This window comes from Hylobates moloch, unplaced genomic scaffold, assembly GCF_009828535.3.
Source record: "Hylobates moloch isolate HMO894 unplaced genomic scaffold, HMol_V3 SCAFFOLD_12, whole genome shotgun sequence".
NCBI classification, from domain to species: domain Eukaryota; kingdom Metazoa; phylum Chordata; class Mammalia; order Primates; family Hylobatidae; genus Hylobates; species Hylobates moloch.
Window position 1 is genome coordinate 21502258 of NW_026652287.1, and position 14482 is coordinate 21516739.

Below are 14482 nucleotides of genomic sequence, written 5' to 3' on the forward strand. Positions count from 1 at the left end.
TTATGACTTGTGCATCCAAAGTCAAAATGACAAAACCTAGTTACAAATTAAACACACAGCTTTATGTACTTAATTTGCTTCCGTGAGATCACAGCTGAGGAAACTAGTTCTGGAATGTGGTTAGTGTTATTAAGGATTTTTGACTGATCATATGTTTAGAATCTTAAATATTTATGTCAAGGAACACTGAGTGTGAAACTTCTGGACTAGGTCTGGACCAAAGAAGCATATGTCTTTGATTATCTTTAATCTAAAAGATTTTAGGAAGACTACTTATGTTTTATAAATAGAAGTTTAACTGATGAATAAATCAGAATTACAAATAAAATTAACTTTATTTTTAACCTCTCTGGGATCTTTAGCCAGAATGAGCATATATAACAAAAGCAGTGAAATAATATGCGTGGGTCAGAACCCACTGCCCTTCCCACTCCACTCTCCTTTTCCCTGATTCTCCTGTGTTTTTTCCTTGTTTACCTTATCTTGGTTCCTTTTATTTTTTATTTTTTGAGATGGAGTCTCACTCTGTCGTCTAAGCTGGAGTGCAGTGGCGCAATCTCGGCTCACTGCAGCCTCCGCCTCCTAGGTTCAAGCAATTCTCTGCCTCAGCTTCCAGAGTAGCTGGGATTATAGGCGCCTGCTGCCACGCCCAGCTAATTTTTTGTGTGTTTTTAGTAGAGACAGGGTTTCACCATCTTGGCCAGGCTGGTCTTGAACTCCTGACCTCGTGATCACCCGCCTTGGCCTCCGGTTCCTTTTTTGTCTCTCTGGTCTTCCAAGCTATTTTTTCCTGGCTTTTAAATTTTCTTCCTACCCCACTTTGTGTATCACTCTTACTTAACTGGCCTATCAAGGAACCGAACTGTATTTTTGTTATTAGTATTGATTTAAAGTATAAGTTTCACATTTCTCCCAATTTATTATTATTATTTATTTTATTTTATTTTATTTTATTTTGTTATTTTTTGAGACGGAGTTTCGCTCTTGTTGCCCAAGCTGGAGTGCAGTGGTGTGATATCAGTTCACTGCAACCTCCACCTCCTGGGTTCAAGCTATTCTCCTTCCCCACGCTCCTGAGTAGCTGTGATTTACAGGCGCCTGCCACCACGCCCAGCTAATTTTTGTATTTTTAGTAGAGACAGGGTTTCACCGTGTTGGCCAAGCTGGTCTCGAACTCCTAACCTCAGGTGATCCGCCCGCCTCAGCCTCCCAAAATGCTGGGATTACAAGCGTGAGCCACCGTGCCCGGCTCCATTTCTCCCAATTTCAAATCAAGGAGGAAAAGAATTCCTGATTAAGGTGCTTCCTTTCAGATCTTTTGAGCTAGAACAAAAAAAACAAAGGGAAATATTTCTAATTAACTCTTTTTAAATTTTGTTTGCAACGTATGATACATATTTTACACATCCTTTGTGGTTTTCGTCTTTTTTTTAATCAATGCCTTGCAGTTCACTGGTATTTAGGTAGGGAAAGGATTTTGTTTTTGTTTTTTTTAAACAAAGCCTATGTACATTCACTCAGCTTGGGTATTTGTGCTGTGCATGCAAATTAGCTATAGATTAGAACACCGTATTATAGTCTTTAAATACTGGTAAACTTAAATTGCAGAGATGCCTTTTAAAAATGCATAGTAAAAATATTTCATCTTTACTTTTCTCTTCAAATGATTTCAAGATTTTTACATTTTTCCAGTTGATGAATAACTTAATTATGAGATTTCATGGGCATAATTATTTTCTATATTTATTGTTACTTTTTAATATTCTTCATACTTTGCTTAGAAGGTATTTAAAAGTGAAATTTCAAACTTTTTAGTACAAAATTTCTTGAATAAAGTTACAAAAAAAAAAAAAACCTCTGAGATTCTGTACTGTATCTTTATGAACCTCCATGAACAGAATTTGGGATTTGGGAATTACTCTTACTTAGACAAATTTAGATTGTTACAAATGACATTTTTAAGAGGCTAGGGTGGCAGTAGGGGTTAGTGCTAATGGTTTAACAGTAGGGGACCATGGACAACTGTAGACATCTCTATCCAATAGAACGTTTTGTGGCTGGGCGTGGTGGCTCACGCCTGTAATCCCAGCACTTTGGGAGGCCAAGATGAGTGGATCATCTGAGGTCAGGAGTTCAAGACCAGCCAGACCAACATGGTGAAACCGTCTCTCCTAAAAATACAAAAAAGTTAGCCAGGCGCGCCTGTAGTCCCAGCTACTCAGGAGGCTGACACAGGAGAATCGCTTGAACCCAGGAGGCAGAGGTTGCGGTGAGCCGATATCACGCTACTGCATTCCACCCTGGGCAACAAAGCGAGACTCCGTCTCAAAACAACAACAAAACTGCACTGTCCACTGTAGTAGCTACTTAGCTATATGTGGCTTTTTTATTATTCAAAAATAAATTTTTAGGCCGGGTGCAGTTGCTCACGCCTGTAATTCCAACACTTTGGGAGGCCGAGGTGGATGGATCACTTGAGGCCAGGAGTTTGAGACCAGCCTGGCCAACATGGTGAAACCCCGTCTCTACTAAAAATACAAAAATTAGCCAGATAATCCCAGCTACTTGGGAGGCTGAGGCAGGAGAATCACTTTAACCCAGGAGGCGGAGGCAGTGAGCCGAGATCGCGCCACTGCACTCCAGCCTGGGTGACAGCAAGACTGGGTCTCAAAAATAAACAAATATGGCTTGGCGCAGTGGCTCATGCCTGTAATCCCAGCACTTTGGGAGGCCGAGGCAGATGGATCACTTGAGGCCAGTAGTTCGAGACCAGCCTGGCCAACATGGCAAAACCCGTCTCTACTAAAAATACAAAAATCAGCCAGGCATGGTGATGCTTGCCTATAGTCCCAGCTGCTTGGGAGGCTGAGGCAGGAGAATCGCTTGAACCCGGGAGGCAGAGGTTGCAGTGAGCCGAGATGGTGCCCCTGCACTCCAGCCTGGACAACAGAGCAAGACTCTGTCAAAAACTAAACAAATAAATAACATTTTTAAAATGAACGTAAGATTTTTACAAGAACAACAAACTCAGGTTCGAAATTTACATCAAATCTTTTAGACCAAGTCAGTGCCTATACAACTTGGGGGAGCTGGAAGTAAACTTAATGAGTATGATGATGATAGAGAGCCTGTTAATAAGCCAGCAAGTTAGAAAAAAAGGACTGTCTTCATAGACTCATGGGACTGTGAAGCTCAGGAAGGCTTCATCATTTGTACATCATTTGTTCTAGCTCCCAGAAGACATTCACTACTCTTAAAAACATTCAGAGAATATGTTTGCCACAGTTTTCTTGTTAAAATGTTCTGGCATATGTTAATTCCTACAGTCTGGAAAATTTTCCCAGTGTATAAACAAAGCTGCTGTATCCAGTCTAAACTGGATATGAAGGAATATTAATGCCAGCTGTGGCATTGGCAGTGGATGCACAGGTAGTCCTAGAATTGGCTCTTTGCTTTGCCCTTTCCTCTGCTAAGAGATAGCTTTGCAGCTGGAGACGTAACTGGGCTGGAGAGTTGGTGGCCCTTAGCCCTACAACACCTAGCATTATAGAACTGCTCCACGTGCCTAGCCTAACCCTCTGCACACCATTTACGTGGAATATACCCAGAGTCGTCTATGCTGGTGACTCGGAAGCCTTGCCTACCAGACTGCTGGAACTAGGGTGCCTGTTCCCAAAGCTGTGCTTGCATCTCTCCCCAATCAGTCCTGCATATGTCTGTGTTTGCTAACACGTTATATGAAGAATGTGGGGAACTGTTTTGGAATCATTTCTGTGTATGGGCTTATTATCTTGAGGGATTTTAGGATTCGTTTCTCAAGAGAGGGCTGGGAACTATACCTTGCTAGAGTTGTCTTGAGAACGCTGTGTTCTCAGCTCATTGCCACGTGGAGGTTAGTTTTGTATCATCAGTGTGCTGTCCATAGTCACTGGAAGCAGTGAACACATCCTACTCTGCTTCTGATTGTCAACTTAACTGTTTTTGAAACACATGAACAGGCTGGGCACGGTGGCTCACGTCTGTAATCCCAGCACTTTGGGAAGCTGAAGTGGGCGGATCATCTGAGGTCAGGAGTTTGAGATCAGCCTGGCCAGCATGGCAAAACCCCATCTCTACTAAAAATACAAAAATTAGCTGGGCGTGGTGGCACATGCCTGTAATCTCAGCTACTCGGGAGGCTGAGGCAGGAGAATTGCTTGAACCTGGGAGGCAGAGGTTGCAGTGAGCCTGGGCAACAGAGTGAGTCAGACTTATATCTCAAAAAAAAAAAAAAAAAAAAAAAAAGATGAAAGACATGAAGAAATGGTTTTTGTACCAAGGTTTGGCCCATGCTGAGATTCACAAAGAACTGGCTTTCAGTTCTTATCTTTGATTTAAACTGGCCCATCATGCTGTCCTTTGAAGTTACTCTAGTAAATTTCTTTCTGAAGGCCTGGGGCACTCAGAAGGGAGTTTACTTTTCTATATTTATTTTATAAAGCAAAGATGGGAGATCCTCCATTAGGGCCTGGGAAGTAAACTGAGTGGCAGAGGGGCTCCTGTTATTAGCTGAGAGAGATTGTGGTCCTTCGGCCCTGATGATAGATCCTGGCCTCGCCACATACCATACACAGTGCCCGCACCCCCACCCTCCGCCACACTCAATACAGTCTGTGCCCTCAGGACATTGCACCAGGGCAGTAGCATGGTGAGGTTAGCCAGATGATGGCCTTGAACTAAAGAGTGTGCGCCTAAAATGCACTTGTTTGAATAGTTTCTGCCTATGCCTTCAAGTCGCCTTTTTGGGAAAACCTAGTTGACCGTTAAGAGTAAATGCAAACTAATTTGATTTTAATATCATATGTAGAGCTGTATTATATGAACCAAATGCTAGTCTGTTAAGCAATAGCTACACTTATTTTTTCAAGACAATGGATGGTTTAAAGAGAGTCATCTATAGAAATTGGTAGTGGCGTCAGTTATGCATTGTAACCATCAAGAAAGTTCAGTTGATGAAGTGTAGAGGAGTGATGGAGGTTGTCACACATCGGTTGTGTACATGCTCCTTTTTCTTTCACTTTAGTTTCCACGGGCTCCCTTGCTCAGCAGTATGCGCACCCTAACGCTACCCTGCACCCACATACTCCACACCCTCAGCCTTCAGCTACCCCCACTGGACAGCAGCAAAGCCAACATGGTGGAAGTCATCCTGCACCCAGTCCTGTTCAGGTAAGGGCAACTCAGAGGTCTGCATGGAGTGGCTTCCTCATCCTAGTATCTGAATGCTTTTTTCAGGTGCCAGGTATCGCGTTGTTAGAACACATGGCATGTCCACCCTCGTGAGGATGGATACAGCTGTGCCCCTAGGGTGGTGGTTTTAAGAATCACATTTAAAGGCCAGGCGCAGTGGCTCACGCCTGTAATCCCAGCACTTTGGGAGGCCGAGGCGGGTAGATCACGAGGTCAGGAGATCGAGACCATCCTGGTGAACACTGCAACTCCATCTCTAATAAAAATACAAAAAAATTAGCTGGGTGTGGTGGCGGGCGCCTGTAGTCCCAGCTACTCGGGAGGCTGAGGAAGGAGAATGGCATGAACCCGGAAGGCGGAGCTTGCAGTGAGCAGAGATCATGCCACTGCACTCTAGCTTGGGCAACAGAGCGAGACTGTCTCAAAAAAATAAAAAATTTAAAAAACAAAAGAATCACATTTAAGATACATGTTGATAATGAGGTGATTGGATAAGCTCTGGAAACTTGCATTATGAAAAGTCAAATTTAACATAAAGTTCATAAGGCAAATTCCTATTTGCTTGGGACTTTTAAATTTTAATTTTTAAGGTTTATGTGATGAGGTTATTTTCCTATGAGCTTCTTGAATTATGTTTGCTAATGGAGGCAGTTAAAGATGTCTTTGATGTCTATCAGTTCCCTGGGGCAGTAGTCTTGTTTGACTTTAGTATGCTCAGAAGTTTCTAACTGCCAGGCTGAGAATCAGGCTTCTGTACCCCAGAAAGGAGTGTCCAGATGGGAGGCACCTCCAGTCTTGCTCTTATCACCCTGTACATTCCCCTGTACCCCTCATCATAGGCCCACATGTGCAAAGCTTAGCTTTGTGAGTATCCCTTGGCTGCTTTTCATTAAAGAAGTTTTCCTCTCCATTCTTTCCTGTCGCTTTGCAGCACCATCAGCACCAGGCCGCCCAGGCTCTCCATCTGGCCAGTCCACAGCAGCAGTCAGCCATTTACCACGCGGGGCTTGCGCCAACTCCACCCTCCATGACACCTGCCTCCAACACGCAGTCGCCACAGAATAGTTTCCCAGCAGCACAACAGACCGTCTTTACGATCCATCCTTCTCACGTTCAGCCGGCGTATACCAACCCACCCCACATGGCCCACGTACCTCAGGTAAACCAGCTTTAGCCAACTTTCTGTGAAGGCCAAGTCGAATGTGAAGGTTATCAGTAAGCAGCTAGAGGCTCTCCCAGCTAGGAAACCCTGTGTGTCATGCCATTTGCCTGTCTCCCTTTTCCTCTCAAATACATGTGATCTGGCCCTAAGGGAATGTTTGTGTGGTTTTGTCATGGGATCAGTGAAGGTGCTGACTGGTCAGTCCTTTAGTTTTCCAACTGAGACCTTAAAAATATCTTTGACTATGGAATGCAACCCAGTCCTTCTTTCCTTTCTGTGTCTGCTTTGCTACGTCTGTATAGCCTCACTACTATATATATGTATACATATATATCCCCCCTACACACTTACCTCGGAAGCCAGGCAGGGATGATGGCCTTCACAGAGTCTCAGCTCTCCGAGGTGACTACCGGGGCCTGTCAACTTGATTGTTACTCACATGAGTTCCAGACACATCTCTCCAATTGTTTTCCCTGGTTATCCATATATCTGCTTTGACCATAAGTTGTACTCTTGAGAGGGCTTGGCCTTGGACATTGGTGCAGTGTAACTAGAAGCTGGAAGCACCCAGGTGGTCCCATTTTTCTTTAAGAGCAGCCCTGGAAGCACTTTGGAGCTCACCTCCAGTGTAAGCTGCTACAGGTGAAAGGTGTGCTTGCCATCTCAGTGGTTGCTGTCTGCATCAGCTGCTGACAAAGGTCCCTGCACTCCAGGGCCCAGGGGATTGTCTTAATGAGGAGAAGGAGCTGCACTGAAGTTGGGCTCTAACGCTGGCCTTGAGGCCCTCCCTGGGGCTGTTACGGGTGAATTGGCTGTATTAGATGTCTCTGCTACTTTCATAACAGAACTCTCTGAGGCGGGTCTAAGTGAGACCTGCCACAATGAATTCCATTTCCTGTTAAATAGTGCGCCAGTGAGGCTCTGGCAAGGTGTGGGCTAGAGATGCGACTCAGTTGGATCTATCTCTCAGAAGGCTACCTTGTAAGTAGAGTTCCACAGCTCTGGGAAGTTTGGGCGTCCTCACCCTGCAAAGTTTAGGTTCTGTGGTGTAGCGCACTGCAGTTGATTTGCTTTTTGATAGTGGGGAGGGAAGCCGGTTTGGTCCGTGTGGGCCAGCGTGGTTTGGTGGAGTCAGCTTCATAAGAGCTGGGGTCCTGTACGTGTCTAGCAGAGGCTGGTGGCTAAGTAGGCATGTGAACTTACATGTAAGTCAGGGATCCCTAAAACCTCTGTTTTTGTGCTGAAAGAGCAAAAAGGTTAACACAGGGATGCTCAAATATGCCATGTGCCCATTTGAATATGTGAGAGTAAAAACGGCATTTCATCCAAGGCTTATAGTAGTCTAGAACAGTGCACAGTGTGGGAAAAAGGAAACAAGGGCTCTTCCTGGCCCTGCCAACCCCCTGCAGAGCTGGAATCCAGCTGTTTGGGCTGACTAAAATCACCTTTCCAACTTGACAGTGAGTGACACCAGGTTGAACTTGGTACAGAGACACTGGGCTGGCCCAGATGACTTCAGGTTACTCCTTTCCATCTCACTGGAGCCGTTAAAAACTCCAACTCCTCCTCCTCCTCCTGCTCCATCAGCATATCTCTGAGAGAGTCACGGGGGCCTAAGAGTCTTTTCACTGCCTGGTGAGCAGACCAGAAGCAGAGGGAGAGAGGCAAATGAACAGAGGTCCAAGTAATTCACATACTGGACTGTGACAGTCTCTGCTTATTAATGTAGTAATCTGCTTTCCTATTTGAAAGGGATGTTATCTGCAAAACTACCTCAGGCCCCACATGGCAGCCTGATTCTGAAGCATCATTGAATCTTGTATGATATTAAGTTGAGAAAGCTGCCTTTAGATCCAGGGTCTAATCTTTGTGAAGATCTTACCCCATACGTAGAATACAGTGATCAGAAATGTCATGGGTTAGGACAGCACAGCCCTGACTTCTACCCAGGCTCACTTGGTGCCTGCTCCCTGACCCTTGCAGGATCTGCCCAAAGGTGAAGCTCATCTTCAGGTCAATAGATAATCTACTAGAGATTGTCCCCAGAGAACACAACTGGGCCCTGAGGCCCACCATTGCCGTTTCCTGAGAGTCCCAGCCCAGTGAAAGGAACACAGTTGACATGTTGTTGAAGCCGGAGATGTTGCCTGTATGCGTAAAAGAGCTCTCTGTTTCAGGCTCATGTACAGTCAGGAATGGTTCCTTCTCATCCAACTGCCCATGCGCCAATGATGCTAATGACGACACAGCCACCCGGCGGTCCCCAGGCCGCCCTCGCTCAAAGTGCACTACAGCCCATTCCAGTCTCGACAACAGCGCATTTCCCCTATATGACGCACCCTTCAGGTGAGGCGTGTGTGTGCAGGGGCCGCCGGGGCACCCCAAAGCATTCTGCTCGCACAGGTGGAATGGCAGGCAGGGCCAGTGCTTCAAGCCCCGCATTCGAGAACTAGCAAGACCCGTCCAGGAGTGTGCACAGGAGGGACTGTGACGATCAGTTCAGCATCAGGGCCTGAGGCTTCCGGGAGCCGAGTCTGTGTGTGTTCTGATGGTATACAGGATTTGGCTTGATGAGAAGCAGCAGCAGCAGCAGCATTCTGTGTAGCTGATGCATGCCTAGGACTCAGTTGGCCTTCCTTGTTATGATAGGCTGGACAGGGCAGTGTTTTCCTTCCTGAGTCCCAAAAGTCTGACATGTGGGGGGTTATTACCATGGCAGAGTTTGATTGTAGCTCTGGAGAAGATACTGCTGAGAAAGCGCTGTGAATGGACTGGCTTTGAGTGTAGCGTTAGCCCCAGCCCCTGACCAGGGGAGAGCGCCCTGTGATTGTGCTCTACTACTTGATGGCTGCCATGGCGATACTTCACAGTCTGACCTGTTATTCTGAAAGCAATACTGGTGCTTGGCTAGTATTTGGGGAGGGGGTTTGTTAAGGCCTTTTTTTCTACCCCATGAACAAGTCTTCTGGGAGTTTTATCTGAAGTGGTTTTACGTCTGACTGGTTTGTTTCTACCCACCCACCCAACCCTCCCCACTTTGGTGCAGATGGGAGGGGGGAAAAGTGAATTCAATTTTGAGTTTTGTTCAGCTAGCACGAGGATAGTTTACAATCATGTGCTGCAGAGACACTAGGCTGATGTGTGGTGTTGCCAGTTTTCTGTTTCAATGTTCGCTTTTCTTTTTACAGTACAAGCCCACCACCAACAGCAGTTGTAAGGCTGCCCTGGAGGAACCGAAAGGCCAAATTCCCTCCTCCCTTCTACTGCTTCTACCAACTGGAAGCACAGAAAACTAGAATTTCATTTATTTTGTTTTTAAAATACATATGTTGATTTCTTGTAACATCCAATAGGAATGCTAACAGTTCACTTGCAGTGGAAGATACTTGGACCGAGTAGAGGCATTTAGGAACTTGGGGGCTATTCCATAATTCCATACGCTGTTTCAGAGTCCCGCAGGTACCCCAGCTCTGCTTGCCGAAACTGGAAGTTATTTATTTTTTAATAACCCTTGAAAGTCATGAACACATCAGCTAGCAAAAGAAGTAACAAGAGTGATTCTTGCTGCTATTACTGCTAAAAAAAAAAAAAAAAAAAAAAATCAAGACTTGGAACGCCCTTTTACTAAACTTGACAAAGGTTCAGTAAATTCTTACCGTCAAACTGACGGATTATTATTTATAAATCAAGTTTGATGAGGTGATCACTGTCTACAGTGGTTCAACTTTTAAGTTAAGGGAAAAACTTTTACTTTGTAGATAATATAAAATAAAAACTTAAAAAAATTAAAAAATAAAAAAAGTTTTAAAAACTGATCAAGTTAGTAGTGTGTGTCTGTATAAGCAACTTCTTTGTAGGATACTTAATATCAAAGCAGGTGTGCTAAGGGTGCGTTTTGAATATCCCAGAAGGTAGCTGTCAAATGATTTTTCTTCTTCACCTTTAGTTCTGGTTCAAGGTATCTCTAGAAAAAGACAAGACTGAGCTATTCTCTTTGGTGGATTAGAGATCTGCTTCAGGAGGAGGAAGGTTGGCCAGAGTTGGGCAGCACTGAAATTCCACATCCTCGGGCTGACACCGATTCTGTAAGCTTCCTTTTTCGTATCTCCTGAACCAAAATGAGTGAGCTGGAAGTTCCCAATTCGGGCATTTTTCTGTTTTACCAGTAGGGGGCAGGAGACACTCAGAAAAAAAATTGCAATAAAGAAATCCAGAGGGCATGAAGGCTGAAAAGATACAAAGATGTACAAAGCTGCTTATTGACATGGATGGATTCATAAGCATTTGTTAATATTCCCAGATTGCAACGGGGAGGACAAAGGGAAGAGCAAGTATTTGGGCAGGGCAAGGATTTTGTAGAGAGACCATGGTCTTAATAGAGCCTTTAAATATTGTGACAGCAAATTAAGATTCTGAAAACTTTTTAATTCACATATAGCAATTTGTACATTATAGCAAAATTTGCATTATTCAAGAATAAGTTACTTGTACAGTACATAAAATACATAAAAAATTGCCAAATACCTTCTGCCTATAATGATACAAGATGAATCCACTTTATGTTATCACAATGTGCTGTATATTCTAACCAAACACAGGATGTCAGATGTGTCCTTGTTAATATACTCGCAAGTTCCTCTAGCTTGTGGGAGATGTTAGAGCTAACACATTTGCAGTAAGGGACTTAGTCCTGAATAGAAAGCATGAAGGAATCTCAGGCAACCCTCAGGGAAGAGTCTCAGGCTTTGACTTTAGGTTAAGAAACTGTTATGTAAAAATAGTGTTCTCTGGCCCAAGATTTTAATGATTGCTATTCCTTTTTCCTACGGTCCAGAAATGATCAAAGGCAGAAGATTTATACCAGATAAAGCCATATGGATTGCTGGTCTAAAATTCAAGGCAGGTTAGTTGACTTAATTCTTTGGTGCTGGTGACTGTTAGTTTGTAAAAGTTCAATAAAGTCAGATGAAGGAAGTGATGGTGCCGGGAGCTGTCAAGCTGTACTGGTGGGGTCTGTAATTAGAGCTAACTGGAGGGATCATGATGTCTATTGTCCAGTTTGGTGCTGAGCCATGGCTCTCGGTAGAAGTTGCCGGCTGGGGCCTGTTCGGGACTGGAAGGAGAGTGTTGGGATGTGCTGTGCCTATGGTGGGCTAGCTGCAGCCAGTGGGGTGCCTGCCCCACACTGCTGCCCACCCCTTCATCAGTTGAGTCTGCTCCCACATAAAGAAAGGCGTTGGCTTAGCGTCACTTCTTCCTAGAGCCATGAGAGTTTTCTGTCAGCATGTATTCGAGCTGTCCTGGTAACTTGGACGGGAAGCAGTCTGGAGGTGGGTGCCTTCCAAATCTCTGCCACAGAATCTGAACTTGCACTTTGCAGCCTGTCAGAGCTGCTAAGTTTGCTCTACCTGGTGTGCCTCTTGGCACCACCTGAGAGATGTATGTAGAGAGGCTGCTAAGAAATGAGTGCCCCTGGCGTGAAGACATCATATCCCAGATGTTTAACTTCTGGCTGGAGGGAGGGAACTTAATTTGGTTCATTATCTACTGGGTACCTTTCCTGTGCGGAGGGGAGGACCAATGACTTTCTGTAATAAGCTTTCTCCTTTAAAAAACTTCAGACTATTAACTCTTTTGGTTCACACTAATTAGCATTCATTTTCCAGAGAAAGCTGCTTGACTTTGAGGAAATAAAGACAGGTGTCCTTAAAAATGGACTGCAAATCTGGATCAGTGTCAGGTCTGCTTTAGAGTCCATGAAATCACCCATGAGTGTTGGTACTAAAAGTGGTGTAGGCTGGGCGCAGTGGCTCACGCCTGTAATCCCAGCACTTTGGGAGGCTGAGGCAGGTGGATCACCTGAGGTCAGGCATTCGAGACCAGCCTGGCCAACATGGTGAAACCCTGTCTCTACTAAAAATACAAAATTAGCCAGGCGTGGTGGCTGGTGCTTGTAATCCCAGCTACTTGAGAGGTCGAGGCAGAATCGCTTGAACCAGGAAGGTGGAGGTTGCAGTGAGCCAAGATCGCACCACTGTACTCCAGCCCGGTTGACAAGAGTGAAACTCCGTCTCAAAGTGCAGAGGGGTTTGTTCCCCCACCCTCTGAAAGACCCCAAGAAAATTCTAGAAGCAAAAATTTGACCTCTTGGAATACAGAGACTAAGTATAAGTGGAAGGAACAGACCTAACCCTCCTCCCAGGCAGTCAGTCCTGTGAGTTTTAGGCCGAGGTTTCATTTTAGCCTCTGATTGATGTTATCTGTAAAGCTGATCTAAACTCCCAGTTTCCTAGAAGCCACTGCTGTGAGCCTGGGGGTTGTACTGAATGGCTCTGCTGGCACCTAACAGCAGCTGACTCCACTGTCACTGCCCCCTTGTTTCTGAGCCTCCAGACAGGTTCTGGGAGGAGCCGGCCCCCTATGAATTGTATCACTTGTATAGATAGATAGAGATCTGACTTCAGGACCTCCCTGGATGGTGGAGATTGTGTGTGCCCATGTGTGCATGGAGATATATTCTCAATCCAATGAAGCAGTAGCCAGCTAGAACAGAACACTGATTGTGGGCTATTAAAGGAGTTTCTCATTAGTTACGGCACCAGATTCCCAGCTTCCATTTTGGCTCAAAAAAAGGAGCCTAAAACCCACTTGTGGGATAAATTTAATAAGCCATTAGATGCTTGGAGGGCACTGAGCCAGCCTTGTTGCTGAAGGATTTACTAGAAAGGGCCTGGGAGTCCTTCTTCCCTTTTTGCTTATTCTTCCCCCAGCCCCAGTTAATTTAACTATCACTGTAAAGCTGCTGTAAACCAGAATCCAGTTTTTTATTCATAAGGCACCAGGATAGAACTGTTCCTTGCCACCCTCCTATTTCAGTAATTGCCTGAATTTCCCTGAAAGGGTGACACACTTCACTTCTTGACATTTAGGAAGGACAGTGGCCACTCAGTGGCAGGTGACCATCCCGAGGATGCAGTAGACAAGCCAGCATGCTGGCCCAGACTGTGAATTAGTCAGGTAGGGTTTGCATAGCTGTTTCTGACTACAAAAATAGCATGGGTGTTAGTTGAAACAGTGCACTGAAATAAAGCAATGGTTTAGTTTTGAACCTGAATCCTTTAAAGAAATTAGTCTGAGGTAAAATGTTTTATATCATTTTTGACCTTCAGCTTGTGCCTCTGACAGAGCTTTTGTCCTAAAGCTGAGAGCAGAAGCAGGATTAGATGTGGTCATCTGTGGTGTGGACACAGCAGACCTGCCACGTGGACTGACGGTAGATGAGAGAACCGCTTGTTAGTGTTCTGGGCTTCCTGATGACCCCCCCACCCGTAGAAAGTCTGTCATCTGCTGTGACAGTGTCAGTGAAAAAGAGAACAAGTTTCCACTGCCAGCTCTGGCCCTCACCCCAACTCCTTTCTCTAAGAGTAATGGGGACTGGGCATAGGGACCCCGGGCAGGAGCTAGCGGCATCCTCTAACAAGAACTACATCTGTAAACAATAAGGAGAAAGCCAGGTGATAGATGAAACTTACAGGAGGGCCCTTCAACAGGCCTAATAGAAGGGTCACGTCCAAACTGGCACGAGCAGTTAACAGTGTCCCTTAAATCTCTCTCTGGAAGGAAGGAAAGATCAATTACATTCACAAGTTCACACTTCTGCATGTGCTCCTCAAGGGCAGCTGTTGAGGCCTGGAATTCCTCACTGGTCAGAGAGGTGTGTACTGATTGTCTATGGCCCGCAGGTGGCTCCGGGAGGATGCGTCCATTTCGTAGTCCGAGTCCCGGGCTCGATTCACAGGCTCATGCTCCAGGTGCCGCAGGCTGTTGGCCAGTTCTTCGGGCGAAGGCACCAGGTGGAAGATCTGCTCAGGGGGTGAGGATCGCCCTGGGAGACCCTCTGGGCTGAGCCCCCGAGGACAGCCAGAAGAGCTAAGGTGGGAAAGGCCCAACTCTGAATCCCAGTGAGGAAGGGAGAAAGGGAACAGGACCGTGTTGCAGGAACCTAGGACAAGTGACCAAGAGAGACCACACCATCAGTCTTGAGGCAAGTGCTGACAGGACACAGAACAAGATACCTGTACCCCTGGGTCT

The 14482-nt window shown here is 45.4% G+C and overlaps 2 protein-coding genes across 19 annotated transcripts in view; one reads left to right on the forward strand and one right to left on the reverse strand.

Annotated features, from left to right (window-relative positions):
• ATXN2 (ataxin 2) overlaps positions 1-10206 on the forward strand; it is a 150947-nt gene extending 140741 nt beyond the window's left edge. For 9 of the 14 annotated variants that reach the window (XM_032168666.2, XM_032168661.2, XM_032168662.2 and 6 more), the window contains 4 exons: positions 5063-5208; positions 6161-6388; positions 8569-8737; positions 9580-9701. In XM_032168666.2, the coding sequence (XP_032024557.1) occupies positions 5063-5208; positions 6161-6388; positions 8569-8737; positions 9580-9608 (572 nt within the window). In that variant the 3' untranslated portion in view covers positions 9609-9701. Of the gene's footprint in view, positions 1-5062; positions 5209-6160; positions 6389-7297; positions 7373-8568; positions 8738-9579 lie in introns of all 14 variants that reach the window. The other 5 variants (XM_032168673.2, XM_032168668.2, XM_032168669.2 and 2 more) reach the window with 3 other exon arrangements.
• Positions 10207-10795: 589 nt separating this feature from the next.
• Positions 10796-14482, reverse strand: part of SH2B3 (SH2B adaptor protein 3) — a 45770-nt gene continuing 42083 nt past the window's right edge. For all 5 annotated transcript variants that reach the window (XM_032168678.1, XM_032168677.2, XM_058425700.1 and 2 more), the window contains one exon: positions 10796-14393. In XM_032168678.1, coding sequence (XP_032024569.1) covers positions 14098-14393 — 296 coding nt within the window. In that variant the 3' untranslated portion in view covers positions 10796-14097. The remainder of the gene's footprint in view (positions 14394-14482) is intronic.